The sequence below is a fragment of the Python bivittatus genome, unplaced genomic scaffold (assembly GCF_059951505.1).
Source record: "Python bivittatus isolate LINGU-HERP-01145 unplaced genomic scaffold, Pbiv_v1 ctg000070_np1212, whole genome shotgun sequence".
Classification (NCBI taxonomy): Eukaryota; Metazoa; Chordata; class Lepidosauria; order Squamata; family Pythonidae; genus Python; species Python bivittatus.
The window spans coordinates 48,458,417-48,481,070 of record NW_028277034.1 but is presented as its reverse complement, the minus strand read 5'-3'; the positions used below and the strand labels follow the sequence as shown (position 1 = coordinate 48,481,070).

General features: G+C 41.5%; 1 protein-coding gene and 1 long non-coding RNA gene across 2 annotated transcripts; one reads left to right on the top strand and one right to left on the bottom strand.

Annotated features, from left to right (window-relative positions):
- Positions 1-2,182: 2,182 nt before the first annotated feature.
- On the bottom strand, positions 2,183-8,413 carry LOC148216893 (placenta-specific gene 8 protein-like). Its single transcript, XM_088133114.1, has 4 exons — positions 8,298-8,413; positions 6,063-6,188; positions 5,332-5,456; positions 2,183-4,185 (listed from the first exon to the last, which is right to left on the bottom strand). The coding sequence occupies exons 2-4, from the start codon at positions 6,169-6,171 to the stop codon at positions 4,081-4,083; spliced, it is 339 nt and encodes a 112-aa protein (XP_087989240.1). The 5' UTR covers positions 6,172-6,188; positions 8,298-8,413; the 3' UTR covers positions 2,183-4,080.
- A 2,050-nt stretch (positions 8,414-10,463) lies between these two features.
- Positions 10,464-22,332, top strand: LOC148216892 (uncharacterized). The gene is made up of 4 exons (XR_015794631.1): positions 10,464-10,725; positions 17,271-17,378; positions 19,543-19,657; positions 22,075-22,332. It is a non-coding gene; the product is annotated as an uncharacterized LOC148216892 (long non-coding RNA).
- The last annotated feature ends 322 nt before the right edge of the window (positions 22,333-22,654 follow it).

Genomic DNA, 22,654 nt, shown 5'->3' with positions numbered 1-22,654 from the left:
AACATATTTATGAATAAATATAGAAGAAATGCTTGTGGCAACATTAGAGGTATGTTGTTTGGGAACATTAATGCTTGTGTACTTTTGTATGAGGTGACGCTGTATTGTTGGTGGAGAAGCTGAATTATTGGCAGCAAATGTTAGATTGTATGATGCAATGAGAAAGATGGTTCTTAAAATTAATTTATCAAAGACCTTTTTTTTTACCTTGACACAGGAAAGGGAATGAATGAAGTTGTATGTAAACAGCCAAAAATAGAGCAAGTAAATACACTTGTGTATCTTGGTAAAACATTTGGCTCTTGTTCCCTTTTTGCTTGCCAGTAAGTTTCGCAAACTAGTTGATTAGGTCTGCTTAATTTGGCTGTCTCAGACTTTTCCTGCCAGCAAATGGATTAGGGTTATCAATCAATAGTTGCCTCTGCAAATTTATCTATCCATGCCATAATCCCAACAAGGATAACACACCAATCAGTTACATCTGCAGTGGAACAAAAATGCTGGGCACGAGATTTTAACCCCAGGCAAAAAAGGAACAAGTGCCCATGTTTACTAAAAATGGGAAAATTGGATTGAGAAAATTTAAATCCTACAAATGCTGAAAGAAAGTAGTCTGTTCTGCAGAATGAGGGTTTGTCAAAAGAAGTCAAAATGACTAGATAAGAGTATGCTTTTGCCTACTCTGTTCTACGGAGGTAAGAGTTAACTAGGTCAGGAGAGATATGAAATCAAGTTGAATGCAATGTGAATAAGACACTTAAGAAATAGGTGTGGTAAAGCAAGAAGAGATAAAGAGATGAATGAATATGGATTTATGTCGACTAAAGTTTGGCCATATAGAGAGAACAAAGCCTGTTTGGGGTAGTGGTTAAGGCATCAGGCTAGAAACCGAGAAACAGTGAGTTCTAGTCCTGCCTTAGGCATGAAGCCAGCTGGGTCACCGTGGCCAGTCCCTCTCTCTCGGTCCCAGGAAGGAGGCCATGGCAAACCTCTTCTGAAAACGTTGGCAAGAAAACTTCAGGAACTAACTCAGGCACTTGCCAGGAGTCCACACTGACTCGGAGGAAAATAAAACAAAAATCACAGAATCATATTGTTCAGTCTATTATGTTGATAGAAAACCAGGGCAAAGGCTGAGAATGGCATTGGCATCCATTTGTGTCATTTGTGGAATTACAGTACAAAACTCAAAGTTTAGTCTATATTGTCCTGCCCTGTCCTATGTAGCAGGGTTCCTCAACCTTGGCAACTTTAAGACGGGTGGACTTCAACTTCCAGAATTCCACAGCCAGCTTAAAGTTGCCAAGGTTGAGGAACCCTGCTTTCTCCTCCTCACTGTTACAGGTGCTCCCAGGTTCGGCTTATGGTCACTCACTCGCACAAAGCCTGTTGAGGCACGCGGATCTTATAAACCCCCTTGCTTTATACCTGGGTATTCCAAATAGGTGCAGCTAGAGCAGAGAAGACACACAGCCCTGGGCACAGCCAGGAAAATAGGGACACACACAAATCACTTTCAACCGAACACTGAGGCACAACACGTTCTTTGGAATACCCGGAGACCCAGTGAATTTAAAGCAACAGCAAAACTTTCCAGGTTACGATGTACATTTGCTCTTTCTCACATGCGCGCATGCACTCACCCACACTTGCCCACATCCTTTTCAACTAGGCTGCCAGGCGCTAGCTAGAGGGACGGAAGCCACCAAGTCTGGATCCAAAGGCGACTCAAAGAGTGGGCGGGCTTCAGGACCCCTTTTATCCCCCAAAGTCTTTGCTTTGTTGATTCACAAGATCGCAGCTATTCTTGCCTTGTTAATTTACAAGTCTGGTAGCTGTTGATGGGATAGGACGCGGGTTCTACGTCCTGAGGCCCAACTTCCTTTGTCTGGTTCAGGTGAAATTTTTTCCTTTGTTTCCTTAACAACTTGTTTGCTTCTTATTAACCTCCCCAAAGGGATCTTTTAGACAAAATTCCCGGCTTTTGTCCTCTCTGCTTATATGCGTGCTTCATCTTTAGTTATGGCAGCTTCAGCCTAGCCTTACATACTGAAGATGAAAATCTTAGCCCTTGAATTAATAAAATAGCCACTACGCCATAAAAATAGCCTAAAGAAATGGTAATACCTACTGCTTTTCCTTAGAGCAGAATAACATTTGAAACACCAAAACATAATGGGTGAGATAAGAAGCACAAGTCTATTTTTATTAATTTCTAGGTAAATTCTCCATACAAAATGGCATATTCAATATAAAGTTTCACTGAGCAAATTACAGTATTTTCCAGACCCCCCCCCAAATATTAATTGCAACATTAGTTAATGGTAAGATGGGCTTTTGATCATTATATAAAAATATGAACCAATTATTCTCACACATAACTCTAGTCCATGTATTTCTGAAATATACACAGTTCTAAAACACCCAAGATGCTGAGAGGAGAAAGCATTCCGATTATTATATTTAAAGCTGCTGAAGTCCCTTTATTGGATAATTTACTTTTGTCCCTTGGTTTTACCATAAGCTGTTTTATGGAACAGGTTATGATGCACACATGAACACAATATGATGTTGACTAAATCCCAAATACTTAGCTGGTGTGGTAAAGCAGATCTGAGAGGAAGTGTTCAACAGAACTAGCAGGGATATGCTTTGTACTTCTAGCCGCATAACTTTTGCAGCTGTGAGTTTCAAAGTGCATGTAAGGGTGAGATAGTTGGGGGAAAAGAAGGAACAGAAACAGTGTAAATGAACACAACTCCTTATCTTGAAGGCCCTGAACAAAGTCAGATTATGCTGTTGACAGACTTTTAGGCAGTGCACAGCAAGGCTAAAAAATCAACTTGGTACAGAGAGGGGAAAATGGCTGATCAGGCAACTGTAGGTTCTTGACATACCTGACATTTCTGTTCTAAGAAACTCTAGCTTCCAAAGTAACTCCCACACTTATCATCTCTGTTTAATGATAGGACTGGTATGATTTCAAGAGAGATCTTGCTAATTGCATCAATTGCACATTCTCCCTATGTCCATGTCTGTTTTTGGAGGAGACCTCATGAAGCATATGATTCTAACATCCATATACCACTTCAGTGTCCTGAGGTTGATAAATTGAAATCTAGAGAAAGTTGTCCTGAGAAGAATTTCAAGTAAAAGGGCTTTAATTTTACTGTGAGACATGAGAGGCTGTGAGAGATGTGAATTGCATCATAGCGGTAGAAAGAGACAGAGACTATCAGTACTGGGAAAGTCTGAACCATTAGCTAGGAGAGTAAGAACAACACAATTTGCATCCTAGATGATCACTTACACCAGCTTTCCTTAATATGGTACCCTTCATATATGTTATTTTCTATCTCCTATAATTCAAAGCTGTGATGGCTGGGAGTCATGATGGTTCTAGTCCACCACATCTGGAGGGCATCCAATTGAGGAAAGCCATGGTAGCTTGACAAAATAATTGGAAATACTGTACTGTAGTTGGAAATGGCTTTTTAATCCTAGCCATTAGCACTAAAGGACTAGATATGGCTCATGGCTCTAGATCAGTGTTTCTCAACCTTGGGAACTTTAAGATGGGTGGACTTCAATTCCTTCTGGGAATTGAAGTCCACCTATCTTAAAGGTTGAGCAACACTGACCTAGATTATAATTCCACACTGATATCTCCAGTCATTACATTTTGCAAACCAAAATCACCAGTAGCCCTAAAATAGGAAAGACAGAATGCCAGATCGACTGATGAATCTTGAAGGGCCCAGCAGGGTTGTTTTTTTTTTTTTATTCCTAGTTGTTTAACAGCAACAACAACCAAAAAATTTTGCTTTGCCTTTTAGGAAGATTAAAATTAAATAGGGAGATAGAACACAGACAGCGACAGGACTATCAAGAGTGATTGGTCTTTGAGCTCAGAACAAGTACTAAAATTGAATTTCTGAGTTAAGAATACGCTTAGAATTATAAAGCAGGGGTGCCCCTAAGAAAGGTTCTTCTCACAAGCTACTATACTGCATCTTACTCTTCAGGATTCTAGCAAAAAGGACAAATTTAAAGGCCCAAAGGAGCCTAGCATGAAGTCTTCTAGAAGATCCCCATTTGTTTCCGTATGTTGATATCTCTCTTGATTTGGCAGAGAGAACAAAGAGGCAAAAACTGAACAATGCAAGAATCCTCACAGATGGATCCCTGTTGAAAAGAAACCAAACAAATCAATTACCTTTTCAGTAAAACCATGATATAGAGCAGTGTTTTTCAACCTTGGGAACTTTAAGATGGATGGACTTCAACTCCCAGAATTCTGCAGCCAGCATGTGGGTTGGTCAATTCGGGGAGTTGAAGTCCACCCATCTTAAAGTTTCCAAGGTTGAGAAACATCGATATGGAGATATGGAATCATGAAAAGCTAACTCTATGTTGGGTGACAAAATACATTTAGTGGACCCCTCCAAGCTATTTTTTTTCTTGACATGACCTTGAAAAAGGTAAGTTTGAATGGAGGACTATGAGGTGTGTTGTCTTCTACTTGTCTGCTAAAGATTGCACCTTGCCCCAGGCTGTTGGGGCATGAAGCATTAACATATTTCCAAGCGCTTTGCTAGCAACAAAGCAACAATGTGGAATCAGCAACATTTACTGATCTCCTTAAGTTATTTCCTAAAGGGAAAAAAAGCTTCCCTGATTTACAGTGAGAAGAAATACACTCAGTTCTTGATCTGATCTAGGTTAGTGTGTGCATATGTGGAGGAGGGCATGGTGAACAGCTGGATGAGATCATTTCAGTAACACCTGTCCCTCCCTCTTTTGTCTGCCATTTTAGGCTTTGCAAACCTATAAAAAGAATCGAAGAGGGGGAAAGTTGATTTTTGAAGGTGGCAAGGAGGATTTTCTGGCCTTTCCCTCTTCTTGAGATCAGATCTTTGACTCCAGTCTTGGAGAGGAAAATGGCACATCCCATGGCATGTAGGGCAGGGATTTTGCCTTAAATACTGTGCCTCTGTCTGTTTTCTTGCTTTGCTTCTTGTTTGGCATGGAACAGGTGCCATTTTTATTTTCATTCCTATGATTCTGAAAGCTCATGATCAGATGCAGATAATTATTTCATTTGTTATCAGTTCCCATCCCAGGCCAGTCCATTTCACTTCACACATTTCTGGAATATGAATGTCCTCAATGCTGCCCTACATATTTATAAAAGTGTATGTCTGCCTCTCTGAGCTGGTATCTTCTCTCCAATTTCATGAGTTCTTCTTAAGATTCTAGTTTGGTTTTTGGTTTTAATTAGAGTTCATAAACCTGAAGTTTGTCTAAGCTTGGGTTAGGTAATCTACTCACAGGAATCTGGTATTTTGTCCGGTAGACAGCTCTCATGGTCACAGTTGCTCCACAGCAACAACATTCGTCCATATCTGAAGCAACTTGGCATGCCAAACAAGGGAAGCAGAACAGTCCGCAGAAACCTAGACAGAGGAAGGAAAAGCCCTTGTATAAATCTCTTGGTAGAGCGTTGAATAATGACATAAGGTTTATTGCCCAGGAAGTGTGAGTTATACTATTTCCACAACATCAAAACTACGAATTCCAGTGAAAACATCACTTAGCAGAGAAGAGGGACGAAATAGCTAATGAACAAGCCATGTTAAATTAAAGGCACCCTCCACTGCATTTTTCTGTATTCTGGTGTTTTCTGCATAGGTTAGACTCCTTCTGTAGTTCCCAACCACTATGAATTAGAATTATGAGAATTAAAATCCAAAACATCCAGAGGACATAGGTTTTTTTTTTTTTTTTTTAATCTTTAGCATAAATTCTTCAGTTGTGTAGAACTTGAAAGTTCCATCTTCTACACAACTTTTAATAGTACAGAAGCCCTGCGCCCTTTTATATCTGGTCATCCTAATTCCAATTCAGTGGGTTGTTCAATTAGTAAACATCCATCACTCGAATTATAAAGAATAATTTAATTCTGCAACATATCCAGTCCAGAAGAATATTCAACCCAATCTTCCCATGTTCCTAAGAAGGCTTTCACAACCCCACTTTCAGTTATTGGCATGGTCACTCACAGACTCCACAGTCGCTACAGCAGTCACATAAGTCCGTTCGCCAATAGTTTCCTTGGGGTTGGACAACCATCACCTGGGGCTGAGTGACAACCACTGGCTGAACGTTCATTGCAGGCAATATTAATTCTAAGAAAGAGAAAGAAGGGAGCAAAAAAGAGACAATATTAATTAACAGGTTTGGTAGAACCTGGTAGTATTTCTCAGTCCCAACTTCACAGGGTGGAATCTGGCTGCTGGGCTCGGCCCTGGATGAAGTCTGTCAGATACACCACCTGGCGTGGCTAGATAAGAATCTTTATTTCAAACTGGAATGGAGCCATATTTGATATCCGATTTCCCTGTCATTTTGAGGGAGTGGTTCCCTCACATACCCAGGCAACTGCTTCTTCCTCAGTTCATTCTAGTCCCTGTGCTTTGTAGGCTTGAAGCTGGGCAGCTGTTGGCATAAAGGAGAGCTCTGCCTCCAAACCCTTGCCTCTTGGCTCATCTCACTTTCTGAAAGCAACCTAAATGGCCAATGCCCTTTCCTATTGTTGATAATCTAGTATCCACTGACAGATTTATTTTCTATAGATTTCTTACATCTTACTTTTTTTGTTTGCTTATGCTTTCAAGATGAATCCATACCACTTTCTTTGAAACATTTTTGGGAGTAGTTTGCCTTTGCCTTCTTTCTAGGGCTGAGAGAGAGTGACTGGCTCAGGGTCACCTCGCTGGCTTCATACCTAAGGCAGGATTGGAACTCACAGCCTTCTGATTTCTAATCTAGTGCCTTTAACCACTACATGAAACTGGTTTTCACACCTACCCTTAACCACCCTTAAAAGGTTCTAAATTGGTGGACATCCCCATGTCCTATGGAAACCAATCTCACTATTTAACCAGGTGCTGGATAAATAAATGTGTTTTGTTTTGTTTGCTCTACAAACAAAATGATGGCGAACCTTTTGGGTTGGCATGTCAAACATTCAGAAGATGCCTCACTTAACTCTGCTGGTGTGTCAACCGAACAAAAGAGAAACAATTCTTTACGTACTCCTTTATTTTAAAAAATACAGTCCAATCCTGTGTGGTGCTATGTATTATATAAAGAAACATCAAATAGTTACAAACATGAAATATGAGTAAAACAAACTCAGTTTCTTTAGTAACCCAAACAAGGAGAATAGTTGTTGTCAGATGGTGAACTGATATGTCACCCAAAATGTTGTGGTATGTCACCTTTGACACATGTGTCATAAGTTTGCCATCACTGCTCTACACTTCCCATCATTCAGCTTCATAGATGACCCTGGATCCTATCCCTGATCCCTCAGATTCTTGTATTGAGAGAGAAGGAGAAGAGCTCATCTCCAACCACTTCCCATATCTCATATATCTAAGAACAAAAATAATGAGTTGTGTCTTGGCATCCAAGTACTTGGACGGAACATGCTGTTTTCTGAATATGTTGTATGCATGAGTGAATGTGCCAGGTTGGAGAATTCAGAGCCCATGGAGAGGTTTTATGAACCAGAGATACCCAGTATGAACTCTGGAGCCCAGGAATGCCTATGTTAGGTGATCATTGAATGCAAACCTGATTTAGCTTCTCCAGTACACAGAGATTTCAAGAGGAGGACAGGTCATCCCTTGGCACAATAAGGAATGATCCAGCAACCAAGAAGAGACCAAAGGGCTGCCTTAAAATACATCCACTAAACAAACATTGGTAGACATGCTCCATTTTTGCTTTCATAGCCCTCCATTCTGGGCTATTAACAAGTAGTTTAAACAGGAGCTATTGGGGAGGGGACCATAATTTAAGTTCTGCAGTCTTAGCTACTGAAGCAGCAGGAGAGGCTTAATGGCAATAGTCAAACTGGTTTTCTTCTTAATGCTCCCCTTTAAATTGTAGTAGAAAGACAGGATAGATATTTAATAAATGAAAATAAACAAGTATTTCAAAACCTAGAAGCTGGGCAGGCCTAAGGGTGAGAATTAGAAATAAAACACTTAATTTCTCCTTTGCCAAAATGCTCATCTTTGCATTTGTATTATGTTAGGAATCCACACTTATTTTTTCCCCAAATTTAAAAAAAGTAGGATTCACATTCTGTAATATAATATATTCTGTCACAAGAGGGTCTTTCAATGACCAGATTAGATCCAGGGAGATAAAAACTTGGAAAACCTTATTAGTTTGTTCCGCAAAAGCAAAGGAAGAAATATTTCAAAGTAAGCAAGATTTCAAACCTTCTTCTTCTTTTTTCCTTCTTTTGGCTTGTTTTTGCAGAGCTGTAATGAAGTCTGCCCACTGGATGACTTCTGCCTTTGTGTTTTAAAACTGAAAGTGCATCACCCTACTAAATGGTTTGCTAGGTATTTTTTGAAACAAGGAAGTCTTGTTCCAGCAAGAGGGAGGTTTCTTTAAAAAAAAGAAAAAGAAAAAGAAAAAGAAAAAAATGAGATCAGGAGGGGAAAAAGAAACAGAAAGCTAGAGGAGAAACAAAACTAGGTTTCGAAGAAATCAAGACAAGTAATGATTAGAAATGATTAGAAATGAGAAAGGATTAGAAATTTTCTTTAAATGGATTGTTCCTTGTCCTGTCTTTAGAAACAATTCTGACAATTCTGCCTTGTCTTGTATAGGATAGTGCTTCAGATACTGGGAGCCAGTTAGCAGATCTCCCACTCTCTCTAACCATTCCAATGCCTCTGACATTCCTTATAAGTTTTTCCTCCAGGCCCCTTCTCATCTTGGTTGCCCCCTTTGGATACACTCCAGTTTGTCAATATCCTTCTTAAAGGCAGTGCACGGAACCAGAGGCAACATTATAAGTGTAGCCTGACCAACTTAGACAAGAGAAAAATTGTGATTCATCTTGATCTTGACTCTATATTTCTATTGATGTAACCTAGAATTTAATATGTGTGATGGAGGGTGTCTACAAAGGGGGAGGTGATGTGATGGATTATAGTAATGCAGCGGGTTCTCAGGAAGGAGGGAGCACATTCCAGGAAGGGGGACAAAACAAGAGACAACACAGTCCGGAGCTGGATCGTGGGAAGAGGAGAAGATTTAGGATAGCCACTCCCTAGAATTTCCCAGGGTATATCCACTAGGTTAGAGTAATACAGATTTCGTCTGGCAAGATTTTGTCTATATGGTGTAAGCAATAAAAGAACTGAACTTGGCTGGACTGTTTCTCTGTTGTTCTTGGGCTGGGCCTGACAATATGCTTTTTTTGCAGCTGCATCACAAAATGGTCAGTTTTTGATCCACCAAGAAAATCAGAGACTTTATGTATATACTGCTACCTAGTATGGTCCTCCCACTTTTGATTATACCTTTGATTTTTCCCATCCCCTCCCTCCCTCCCTCCCTCCCTCCCTCCCTCCCTCCCTCCCTTCCTTCCTTCCTTCCTTCCTTCCTTCCTTCCTTCCTCTCTTCATGTTTATACGGCCACCTATCTCACAAAACATGAGAATGTTTTGCTGAAATCTATCTGACTTCTTTCTGCCCAATTTTCCAGCTTGTCAAGATCCTCCTGAATCTTGATGCTGTCTTCTAAGTTGTTTGCTGTCCCCGCTACTCTTTGTGTCATTTGCAAATCTCATCACTGCATTTTCTAATCTAATGTCATTTAAATATATATTGAACAGCACAGTTCCTTAACTGAGTTCTGTGGTGTGCCACTCAACATTTCCTTCCAGCTTGATGTACACCACACTCACTGGATGTGATTGTTCAACAGACTCTGTATCCATCTAACAGTAGCATAGTTCAGCCCACATTTTGTCATCTTGTTTACTAGAATTTCATGAGGACTTTGTTGAACATTTTGCTGGAGTCAAGGACACCATGTCCATCACATTCTTGTAATCAACTATACTGGCCACTATCAAAAACATAGATTAGGTTGGTTTCATATGACTTATTCTTGATAAATCTGAGGAATCAAAAGGCAGGACTCAAATGCAAAATAATCAAGGCTTCACTGCAGTGTTTATTAGACAGTACATACTGGGTGGGGACCCCACCAAGCTTTAGTGGGAGACACTCCCCTACAGGCAAAAGAGATGCTCTGATATTTATACATTTTGAAAAAGGGAAAGGAAAAAGAATGCAAACATATACATATTCGTATGATGATGCAGGCATACATGAGTAAACAATAGATCTCAAGTTACTTTCTGTTTCTTTTCTTATCTACTGTCTACAAAGAAAACAGCCTTACTGATAAGAGAAAATGAGTCAGTTCAAGGTGCCAAATGCCAGGAAGAACACATCCTCCTTCAAGACAGATGTCTTGGTTGCTATGGGGATGTTTGTGATAAGGTTTTTTTTACAACCACTCCAGTTCACACCAGCTATGGTAAACCCTTAACAACCAGCCTAGTTCCCACCAGCTTCAAGGGTGCGGCACATTCTTTTATATTTCAACTTTATTAAGGCACTCCCATTCATCTGAAGCCTCTAAAAACTGCAGAAGCCTAAATGTCAAAGTTAAACTAGCAAGAGTCCATTAAAATGGCTGGTGTGGGTCTTCCGGGCTGTGTGGCCGTGTTCTGGAAGTTTTGTTTCCTAACGTTTCGCCAGCACCTGTGACCGGCATCTTCAGAGTGCAGGAGCACAGACAGGAGCAGTTCTCTCTGTGCCCAGGGTGATGTGGCCCTTTTTGTGGGTATTTATAGAGATCTGAGGGGGAAGGGGGGATTGGGGGCGTGTGGGGGGGGTTGAGTTACTGAGTGGCTGCTTGTTTTGGTGTCAGCATCTGTCTGTATCTTCCTGGGGATTAGGCAGGGTTTTTTCTTCTATTGAATTGTTAACGAGGGGCTGCTGGGGGTGATTAGCAAGTTCATTGTGTGAACTGTTCACATGTCCTGGTGTTGAGCTGAGTTCGTTGACCTTTTGCAGGCTGTATTTTTCAGGATTGGTAGCCAGGTTTTGTTGATTTTTAGACTCTCCTCTTTTTTATTGAACTGTGCTGGTGTTTGTGAATCTCAATGGCTTCCCAGTATAGCCTGGTATAGTGGCTGTTGGTGTTGTCACACCAGCCATCGTATGCCGGCCATGAAAGCCTTCGACAGTCCATTAAAACTTATCTTCAGAGGACTTTGTAGTCAAAACTTCACCCTGCTTCTTTCTTCTTTCTTCTCCTTGTTTCCCGGGAGCCTGGAACAAAGTACTTGGTAGTGCTTGCTTCTGGGGCTGGAGCTGGACCGTGCCTGAGATGCCTTAGGTGAGCCATGAGGTCAGACCTTGAAGCTTTGCACTGCTGTGAGGTACCAACAGCACTTGGTATGGGCCTTTCCACTTTGGGGAGAGACAGTCTTTTCTCTGATGCACTTTTTGATACATCCAATCTTCTGGTTGCAACTGGTCAAACGGTTCAGTTCCAGGTAGCCCATTCTGGTCCCAATGTTGTCTGACTCACTCTTGGGTTTGGCGCTGCTCCTGTTGAAAAGTTGTATAGCATGTAAGTAATGTGACTGTGGGTCAGGATGAACACCTTCTGGAATGGGGATCAAGCCAAGGCCCAGAGGCCTTGGTTGCCCATATACAATTTCATAGGGAGACAGCTTTAGTTCCTTTAGAGGTGTTTCTGATGGCCAAAAGTGCCACGGGGAGTACATCTACCCACCCCCAACCAATTGCTTCTACTAGTTTAGTCAAGCAATTTTTCAATGTTCCCACCATCCTCTCTACCAGCGAGGATGCCTGTGGCCTGTAGGCACAATGATACTGTATTTGAGCTCTGTTTTCTGGGCTGTACCCATTAATTGGATGACTCAATTCATGATTCACCTCTGTCTGAATGGATGACTGCTGATACACCCCATTTTGAGACCAGTTCAGTTAACAAACACTTGGCCTCTGCACTAGCCTCTGCTTTTCTGGTAGCAAATGCTTCTACATAGTTACTGAAGGTGCATATTACAACCAGTAGATGCTTCTCCTGTTCACATGGAGGCATGTGAGCAAAGTCAGTTTGTATCATTTGGAAAGGGTAGGCAATTGGGAAGGACATGGCCTCAATCCTCTTCCCTTAGAATGGGCTAAACAAACTGCACAGTTGCCAGCTATCTCCTGGGCTTCTGCATGAATCCCTTTGCCTGCCCAATGTTGCTTAAACCTCTGAGCTAATGCTTCTACTCCTTCATGACCTTGGTCATGCAGAGACTTCAAAATGTGCCTGATTGCCATCCTTGGAATATTTATTTTCCTTGAAATGTCCAAACTCCTTCTTCATAATTTGCTGCTTGGTTCTTTTCCCCTTTTTCTTCTTCCTTGAGTAGTCACACGTTCCTACACCCAAGCTGCATTTATAGGTACAGTGGAGGCCAACAAATATAAGAACTTCCGTTCTGGCTGTGGTTTAAGAGCAGCCTACGTAGCTGCCCCATCGGCCAACTCATTGCCTTTAACTCCTGAACCTGCTTTGACCTTGACTATTGACAAAGCTTTCAGGTTCTGGCTGAGATCTAAAATAGCACAAATTAACGGGCCATGTATAATCTCTGTTCCACTGCTTGTCAGGAATCCCCTATTCTTCCATGGCTGATCATAACTGTCATGGAATTTTTGCCAAAGACAGGAGCACAACGCTGAGGAGAAGAACCATATTTATTGCAACGATCCTTGGGTGCCTGTTTTACAAGAAAGAGGGATCCTGAACAATAGAAAGGCATAGAATTTATACACTTTTGAGGTTGAGAGGTGGGAAATCTGAGGGATCTGATTGGAGGATAGGTTTGGATAGGTGTTAAATGGGGGATAAATGGTTTTTTCTTTTGTGAGATGAGAACCAAAAAACCCTTAAGCAGACAGGTGATGGCCCTCCCATTGTTTCAGTATGAATATGATCACTCTTGGGTCATGCAATAGCTTGGAACTGATCCAGCTTTGCATGAGCAAAGAATGGAGGAGGAAGTGGGGAAATGAGATTGCAGGAGAGGCAAGGGGGAGGGGGGAGTAAAGAGTTTGCTGGAGAGGCATGGAGGGGGGGAAGAGTGTCCAGGTTTATTTTATTATTTTTCCATCACAATACCCTTGAGCTCTTCCTCAAGCATATCTTGAATCAGTATAGCTATTAGCTGATTGTGTCTCTGCATATGATAGGGCTACTAGTTCTGCCACTTGGGCTGAAACGTGTGTGTGTGTGTGTGTGTGTGTGTGTGTGAATGCTGTCAGCTTCTATAACAGTATGTTGACTGTGTAGCTTGCCTTGCACTTTCCCCACTCTGTGAAGAAACAAGTCCCATCGCAGTAAAGTTCAAAGTCTGCATTAAAACTGGGTACATCTTTCAATTATGAGGAGGATGGTCGGCGAAATCTCCAGGAGAGGGTCTTCCCTTTCTGTTAAACATAATGCTCTCTCCACAATAAATTTGTTAGCTGAAAATTGGGGACAAACTCCTGCTGGAGACGGAGGCTTTTTCGTTTCTGCGGCTAACTTCTCGCCAACTCTCCGCTTTCGCCATTAACGCTTTCCTCTCTGTCCCTCCGGGCTTTGGATCACTTGTAATTTTGCTGCCAGCTATTTGCTCTGCTTTCTGCCTTCCTTCTGCCAATTTCTGTTGTCCAGGCCAGGGTTCCTCAACCGTGGCAACTTTAAGATGGGTGGACTTCAACTCCCAGAATTCTGGGAGTTGAAGTCCACCCGCCTTAAAGTTGCCAAGGTTGAGGAACCCTGGTCCAGGCAACAAATGGCTTCTGCTCATTCTCTCTCTCTCTCTCTCTTTTTGGGCAGGAGACTCAAAATGAATTTCTTAACTCTTTCTAGTCTGGTTTTCTCCCAGCTTTCCCAAAGCGGCCACTGAGTATTGTTGCTATAACCCTTTATACCATTATTCCATATATTTAATCACTTCTGAGCCAAACTTCTGCTATGTAAATATGACAGGAGCTCCCTCTGGAGCCTCCTTCAAAGCTTGCTTTGTTTGCAAATGACCCATTTTTCTCTTTTTTCCCCTTCCCTTTCCTCCCAGAGATTCTAACTTCAAATCTAACTTAACCCTTTCAGATTGACTTACCTGATTCAATCTCTACCTGCATCTGGGAAATCTGGAGGCTTCTCTTTTCCTGCATTGATTATTTTGGTCCTTTAGATTCCCATGACCAGGGAGGATCAGCTTTTACATGCTCCCTTACACATTCACTCTTTCACCCTTTTACAGCACACCAGCACACCATCGCTCAGCTCTGGTCTACCTTGGGGGTAATTTAAAGGGGAAACAGACAGGCGCTACTCAGAGTTATGAATTTCCCTCCTTGCCTATGAGCAGCTTAAGGCAGCTTCAGGGAAACAACAGGAAAAGGGAATTTGAGCAGACTTTCGGGGTCAGCCTCAGCTTGACACAAAAGGGACACAGGCACTCTGCCAAGACCAAGCTCCCCCTTGCATTCTGGGCACCCCCAGTCATCGCTGTTAAATTTGCAGGAAGCCCAGGTGCGGTTGAGAGCTTGGTCTGGCCGTGCATTCAACAGGCCTTCCTAGCCAAAATAGACTTTTAGACACAGACTGTTGCCTTACACACACTCCTAAATGGTATCCTTATATGGCAGTGAGAAGGGACATTGAATCAAGCTCACCACAACACTCACCCTGAAGGGCGCCCTACTATCGCCTCCAGTCGCAGCTCAAAGATTGTAAATCCCACTACTGACACCAGTTTCCATGGGATCAAAACACAGGACTCAAATGCAGAATAATCAAGTCTTGATTGCTGTGTGGATGAAGGGCATGATTCATTGTAATTATTTTTCTGGTCTCCCTATTCAGGACTTCTAGTTCTGCTTGAGTCCAGTCCACTATTCCAGCTGTGTATCTAATGACTGGAATTGGCCAGGTGTTAATTGCCTTAATGGTATTTCCTCCACTGAGTTTGGATTTTAAGATCTTCTTCACTCTCATGATGTATTCACTACTAACTTTCTTCTTGACTTCAGTGTGCTTGATGTTGTCAGCCTGAAGGATGCCCAGGTATTTATAGTGATCTTCTTCATCCAGATGCTTGATGTTATTTCCATAGGGCACCTTGATTTCTTCAGTTTTCACTATTTTTCCCCTGTTGATGGTAAGGGTGGCTCATTTGTCCAGTCCACATTCCATTATAAAATCTTGGCTGTATATTTGGACAGTGTTGAGCAGCGATTCTCTTTCAGATGGTCTTTCTCCATACAGCTTCAGTTCATCCATGTAAAGGAGGTAGGATAGCCTAGCAGATGTTTTTGATGTTTGATAGCCATGGCCTGATTTGTTCAGTATTGTTCACAGAGGAATCAATGCAATGACAAACAGTAATGGTGATAGTGAGTCTTCTTGAAAGATTCCTCTCTTGATATTAACCTCTCCCAGTTTGTCATCATTGACCAGCAATTGTGTTTTCCATTGTGTAATTGATCTTTGACCAAACCTCTGATGTTTCTACTGACTCCTGTTATTTCTAGGCACTTGATTATCCAATCATGTGGCAGGGAGTTGAATGTCCTCTTGTAATCAGTCCAAGCTACATTCAGGTTGGACTTCCATTGGAAGTCCAAAAACATCTTGTCAATTAGGAACTGATCTTTTGTTCCTCTGCTGTTTGGGAGGTTTCCTTTCTGGTCAGATGGAAAGAGCTTGTTTTCAACTAGATGCTGTTGGACTGCATCAGCTACAACTTCAGTTAGCAATTTGAAAGTTGTTGATAAGCAGGTAATTGGCCTGTATTTGCCTGGTGCTGCCCCTTTTGTTGGATCTTTCATTATCAGGTAGGTTTTGCCAGATGTTAACCAATCTTCAATTTCACCTCCTTGCAGTATGTTGTTGAACTGCTTGGGAATGAGTGGGTGCAGAAGAGTCAGATGTTTCAACCAAAAACCACGCAGTTCATCTTCACCTGATGCTGACCAATTCTTGCTCTTCCTTGCCCTTTTCTCCACTATTTCTGCTGTTATTACAAGTTCTTTCATGTCAGCTTCTTTTTTATTCTTATCCATCTCCTTTATTCAAGCTGCATTCTTGTTGTTGATGTTCACCTTGTTTCTTTGGGTTGTCCCATAACTGCATTCAGAATTGTACTGTTTCTTCTTTGTCAGGTGTTGCCTGGTTCATTGCAGTCTCTCTACCGATGGATTGGTAGAAATGTTTCTGATTCAACTGAAATTTAGATTCTGCCTACAGTGTGCAATTCAAGCTTCGTGTTTGCTGATCTTTTAGGCTATGGCTGTTATTTGCTGCTTTGTTGTTTCCACTGATTCTTTGATCTTCCTAGTTTCTTTTGTGATATTTCTTGATCAAGTTTCTTTGGTCTTCTTGTTGTTCAGCTTCTTTTCTTTCATCTGTTCTAGCTTGCTTGCATCTGATCTTACATGCTGATCTTATTTTCCAACCTGATCTTCCATTTTGGTGGGGCACTGTTTGGCTTTTTTTCTTGTTTGCTGATTTTGCATCCAAGGTATTCAGGTATAACTACAGCCATGCTGTACATTGGCTGGTTTGTTTCTTGCAGTGAGCTGGTGCTTATATTGGCTATTACAGTATTGGCATCTTTTAATATTTGTGCTAGCTGTTTATTTGTAACAAACTTCAATGCAGGCAACCTTATTCTGTTCTTTTTGTGCTGTTCTAGATGCTCAGTTATTCTTTGTTTCAATTGCTCTTGTTTTTTAGTTAGAGGGCTTTGTTCTTTCTGAGGAGAAGGCAGAGGAGAGGGTGCCTAGTTTGGGACTGAAAATGATTCAATAGCTATGCTGGCTTCCTCTAGTGCCAACTCCCCCTGGTTTGCCTCTACAATCTGAACTACTTCTGGCAAGGCTTTGATTTCCTTGCCCTGGGTAGACCTTTGCAGTTCTTCCAATTCTACTTCTGTGGATACTTTATTTCGTATTACAAATCAATGTTGATCTGCTAGCCTCTGTTCTGTTATTTCTGATTCTGGATGTTCTTTCCAGAACTGGTGCATTCTTTTCAGATATCCTCTTCTCGTTGGACTTGATTTGTAATAGCAGATCATTATTTCTTTGTTTTCAGTCTTCGTATATTTGCAACAAGTAAACAACTTTTCTTCCAGTAGTCCTGCAGTGGCTGAGCCTGGTTGTTCAGCCAACAGTCCTGAGTCCTGTAGCCCACTTGTCCAGATGTCCAGGAACTAGAACACCTAGCACAGTCCTTGTTGACCTGGGCAACGACCGATCTGGGATAGGTTTCTGTAAATTACATCTTACCATATTGTTTATAGGGGAAACACTCTTCATCTGACTCCTCTGATGAGACCTGTCCGGTATGGTTGAACCTCTGGCGTAGCTCTCATCCTCTTCAGAGCATGTAAGCCCCACACCACATCAAGGTAGTGCCTCACTGAGGGTTGTTGTTGTTAATTTTGGGGTGGAAAAGATGATAAAGGAAGGCGATTGGTTGATGACTGGTTAATCTTATCTACACTTGGAAGCTAAGCACAATCTCAGGCCAGGTTAGAAATTGGGCAGGAATCCTCCAGCGAATACTACGGCTATCAGCTAGATCTTGAAGTTGAAAGAACAGGCAATGACAATTGACTTCAGTCCTGTTGCCAAGAAAACTGCAAAGATGTATCCTTGTAGTCACCTTGAGGGTTCTTTTTACCTTTGGTTGTATATCTGTACTTACTATACAGATTTGCACAATATTCTAAACCAGCAGTTCTCAGTCTTAGCAACTTTATGATGTGTGGCCTTCAACTCCCAGAATTCCCCAGCCAGCATTCTGGGAGTGGAAGTCCACACATCTTAAAGTTGCCAAAGTTGAGAAACACTGCTCTAAACCAAAAACAAGAAGCCTCATTAATGTATTTTGTGAACCAGTCCAGTATTTTATACAGTTTTTAAAAATCAATATTAAAAAACACCAAGTTTGTGGCTCCTGCCCTAACCACAAGGGGGCAGTAGTGTCTACCCAATGACTTGCTATATACCAGTGTTTCCCCATCTTGGCAATTTCCAGATGTGTAAACTTCAAATCCCAGAATTCCACAGCCAACATAGCTATTGATGAGAATTCTGGGAGTTGAAGTCCACCCATCTTAAAGTTGCCAAGGTTGAGAAACACTGGATTAGAAAAATCAAAGAAATGAACTTTGTTTCTGGCCTGTGTGAATGCATCTGAGGAGTTGGGATCTTCTGCTGCTAGCATTCCTTTGTTGTTGTTATCTTCTGATTTTGAAAAGTGAAAATTAATTATCAGATTAGCATCCTGTTTGTTCTCAAGTTAGCTTCCCAAAATTTCAAGGCTTCCCATTTAAATCACATTATATTGTAATATTATGGACTTCAGCTGGTCCAGAATGCAGCCGCACAAGCTATTTTTGGCGTCCAAAGAAGGACCCATATAATACCATTGCTCTGCGAGCTGCATTGGGTACTGGTTTGCTTCCGGGTCCAATTCAAAGTGTTGGTTATCACCTTTAAAGCCCTACATGGCATGGGGCCAGGTTACCTGAGGGACCGCCTCTCCCCCACGATTTCAACCCGTCCCATCCTATCACACAGAGAGGGCATGCTCTGGACCCCCTTGGCAAAAGAGCTCCGACTAGCGGGGTCCAGAAGGCGGGCCTTCTCTGCTGTAGCCCCCGCCCTTTGGAACATCTTGCCCCTGGAGATGAGACAGGCCCCCTCACTCCCGGCCTTTCGGAGGGACTTGAAGACCTGGCTCTGCCATCTGGCCTGGGGTGGGGAGGGAGGTCATCAGATGTGGGGTTGGCTAGCCCCCTAGAGCCCTGGTGTTGCTTCCATCGGCCTCCTGGATTTTTTCTTTTATTCTTTGTAAATGTGTCCTGTTCTAAATTCTAATTGTATATTTATTTATTGTTTTAATATGTTGTAAGCCACCCAGAGTCCCCCATCGGGAGGAGATGGGCGGGGAAAAGTTTAATAAATTTAAATAAATAAATAAATAAATAAATAAATATTATAGAGAGGAATATTCAGTTACGCAGTTGCCACTTATCCAAGCACTTAGCAGCAGACTGGGAATATTTGCAGTTAAATCAAAAGGTAATTACAGAGATATTTCAGCATAGCAACAGGTAACCCTTCCCGTTTCCCAGGAAAGTAATTGGATGTTACTTATGTTAAAGAAAAGTGCTTGGAGATCAAAAATACTGAAGTGGATTCCTGCTCTTTGAAGACAGACCTTAGATGAAATATGGATATATAGGTCTATTCCAATGCTACATTTTAGAATCAGGAATTATATCTTTACTGTCCTCCACTTTGTCAGGAAACATTGAAATCTTTCCACATTTTCCAAAGATGGTGAGCGGTCTAAATTAATATTCAGAGCACAGAGCAAGGTAGCAGTGCTTTTTGAATGCAAGAGGACATTCTCATGATCCTTAATCAAGTATCTGTGTCAGCCTTGCGAGGTAGTCCAGACAAGAAGCACACTCAGGAGTACTAGCTCTATCTTTATTATAAGGCTACATTAACATAACCTTGCAAGTCTGCAAGTACATTTCTCCCCCTTTGCCTTTACAGCCCAAGAAACTACAGCCCTTCTGAGATGTTTGCCATGCCTACATTCCTTCTGCAGGCTAAGCTACCTCTTATCCAATTGTTGCCCTGGCTGTGGCTCTTCCCTCTGTCTCCCAAGGTCAGTCCCACTTACCGTTACATCTGTCATTGGATTGATATTTGCAAAATCCCTTTCTTGGTTACACACCACCAGGTAGCTTTTTTTGTGCCCCAATGACACTATTTTACCCTTGTTTCTTTACTCTGAGTTCACATTCATATTCTTTTTTGTTTTAATTATCCTAAATTATTTGGTGTCACAAGTTAGCCCAGCTATCTGGCTAGGTACTGGGAGGATTAATTCCAGAACGAACTTTTGGATGGCCTGACTGTTCTATCTCTCCCAGCACTGCTAACTTTGCTCTGGAGTCTTGATTTTAGGCTTTGTTGAAAACCTTTTGAAAATCTCAATAAACTATATCTACAGACAGCCATCTGACAGCATCCTGAAAAAAAGTCAGGTGTAGACTAGATAGTAAAAAAAGTCAAAAACATTAGTGAGATGGAACTTCTCTCTCCAGAGAATAAAGGGTTCTTCTTCTGCAGTAATTGTCCTGGAGGAGTACTTTCCCCTGAATCTCATTTTAAAATTGGTTTTATACTGCCCATTTTCTAGATTTTGGGACAAAGACTGATATTACATATATTTTTTAGAAGATCAACAGTTTCAGATTTTTCTTACAAGAATTCTCAGATGGAAACCATTTGAGCTCATGAATTGTTTGCTTTCAATTTGTCATTAGTTTGCAACTTGTGTTCTTTTTATAATACATTTTATTCATTTGGACCAAAGTTTCTGTTTTCGAAAGCATCTGTTTTTAATATATTCATTATTGCTAACTAGGATGGTATCCCCTTGTACTTGGTAGAACCTTTCCTGAATTGTGGTGTATATTCCAGCAATGGTTCTATTATAATTTTAAGTAAACCCTAACGATTCCGGATATATTGAACTCTCTTGATTTCAACTTCCTTTTTTTTTTTTAACAAATACCGTCATTTTTCAGCAGTATCTCTTCTGAAATCCAATGTGACTCAAAATGTTTGTTCTGGAATCTTCCATATACACATCAATATTTTTCTTCCCAGTTGGTTGAATCATATTTTCGTCTCAAAGGCTTCATCCCCAATCTTGCAAATCCATCCTCTTTAGAATGCTATTATACAAGAGGAGCCCCTTAACCTAACAGTACACATTTCCTGTCAACAAAGAAGAAAATTGCCGCTCTCACATTGCTACTGAGAGTGGGAACAGTTATCTGAAATAAGGCCATTGGGAGATAAGGGGAAATTGCATTGCTTCCTCTTTCTTCCAGGCAGACCTGCTCGTCACTGGTGTATGTACAGATGTCAAAGCTGTTGTTGTTTTACCAAGTATGGAAGTTAGGCTCTCTGCTTTTCACAACAAAGCAGACAAGAAGACTAAACTAGTAGATTTACTGCAGATAATTAGTAACTCATACATACAAGACATCACCCATCCTGCCCTTGGTATACTGTATATTAATCCCCAGATTTGAAACCTGGATCTCTTCCTCACACCATTGAGTCATCAGCTGTGTGGTTGTTTCATAATCTTGAAGATACCTCCCTCTATATACTCTGTTTTAAAAATGGCTTTCTTTGGTGAGCCTCACCAGCTCCCATCCTTACAGTATGTCTATTTAGAGTTGTGAGCAAGTATATCTGTAATGGATTATAAATGTTTATGTCCACCTGGTTTACACGTGAGCTCCATTATTACATTATTATTATTATTGTTATTATTAGTAGTAGTAGTACATGCAGTTTTTGAGTTTTCATATATTTGGCATGCTCATTTGAAATTATGCCTTGCTAAATATGCCCAATGGTTACTCTTGTGCATCTACCAAAGTCATGCCTTAGCCATTTCTCCAAACACTGAAAATAGTTTATCTTCTAAAGTTATCCCCATTTTCTCTCTTCTCTTCTTTATTTTCCCCCCCTAACATTTGGGATAAGCCGTTGTTTCTTCTACTTGACATCATAAAGCTCTGCATACATTGAAGGCGCTATATAAAATAATAGATAACGTATCGTAAATCGATAGTCCAATTCTACAAAAATAAACATCTAAGCACAAAGGACATGAAATATTGTTTCTGCTCGGGATCCAGATGAATCCAAAGGCTGCCGTGGGCCTTTCCCATTCCCACCTAAACCTGGCACAAAGGTGCCCTGATAACGCCTTCTTATCTCCTGTGTCCTCATGGGGTTGCTTTCATGTCATCCCCAGACCACAACTGAGACAGGGGTAAGGCATTCCCCTTAAGCCAAGAGCATCCAACAGTTGCCATAAGGCGTATGCAATCTATTACAGTTCACCACCCGTTACCTTGAGGTCACGCAATTGTATTCTGTGATGGAAAAATAAAATAAAGCTGCAAACTCACCGCACTCCCCCTTGCCTCTCCTGCTGCAAACCCTTTCCCCCATTCCCCTCTGCCATTTCTCCCCCCCGCACATGTACAACAGGACCAGTCCCAGGCTATTGCATGGCCCAAGGATGACCATGTTTCTGCTGCTGAAAGAGCCCTCTTAACGCTATCGCGCACGAAAACAGTGAGAGGGCCCTCCCCTGCCTGCTTGAGGATTGGTCCAGGGAGTGGCCTCAGCGCGGAAGCCTTTGCTGACCAGGTGAGAAACCTCCAGAATTCCACTCTTATTAAGCTCGAGCGCCTGCTTTTCTTAACCTTCCCTTCTCCTTGACAATGCAATTCCTTGTATCTTAACTGTGCTTTTTATATATCTTAATAAAAGTTTTAATACTAAAAAAAAAGACAATGCAATGCCTTGACACTTGGCTGCCTTGTTACAAAAGTGTGCTTTTCGTTTCATTATAGAAAAACACTTGCCCCCTGTTTAACACCTATCCAGACTCGCCCGCCAGTCAGATTCCCAGGATTTCCCACTTTTCAGTCCCAAAATGTATAAGAATCTCTGCCTTTCTATTGTTCAGGGTTCCTCTTTCTTGGAAAGCAGGCACCCAACGGTCATTGCCATAAACGTGGTTCTTCTCCTCAGTGTTGTGCTCCTGTCTTTGGCAAAAATTCCA

What these genes read in the sequence shown, in the direction of transcription:
- LOC148216893 (XM_088133114.1), bottom strand. Translation starts at nt 6,171, where the DNA reads ATGAACGTTCAGCCAGTGGTTGTCACTCAGCCCCAGGTGATGGTTGTC. An exon ending in CTGTAGCGACTGTGGAGTCT is followed by an intron (nt 5,457 to 6,062) that starts GTGAGTGACCAT and finishes TCCTCTGTCTAG; the next exon opens with GTTTCTGCGGACTGTTCTGC. An exon ending in GGACAAAATACCAGATTCCT is followed by an intron (nt 4,186 to 5,331) that starts GTGAGTAGATTA and finishes TCTTTTCAACAG; the next exon opens with GGATCCATCTGTGAGGATTC.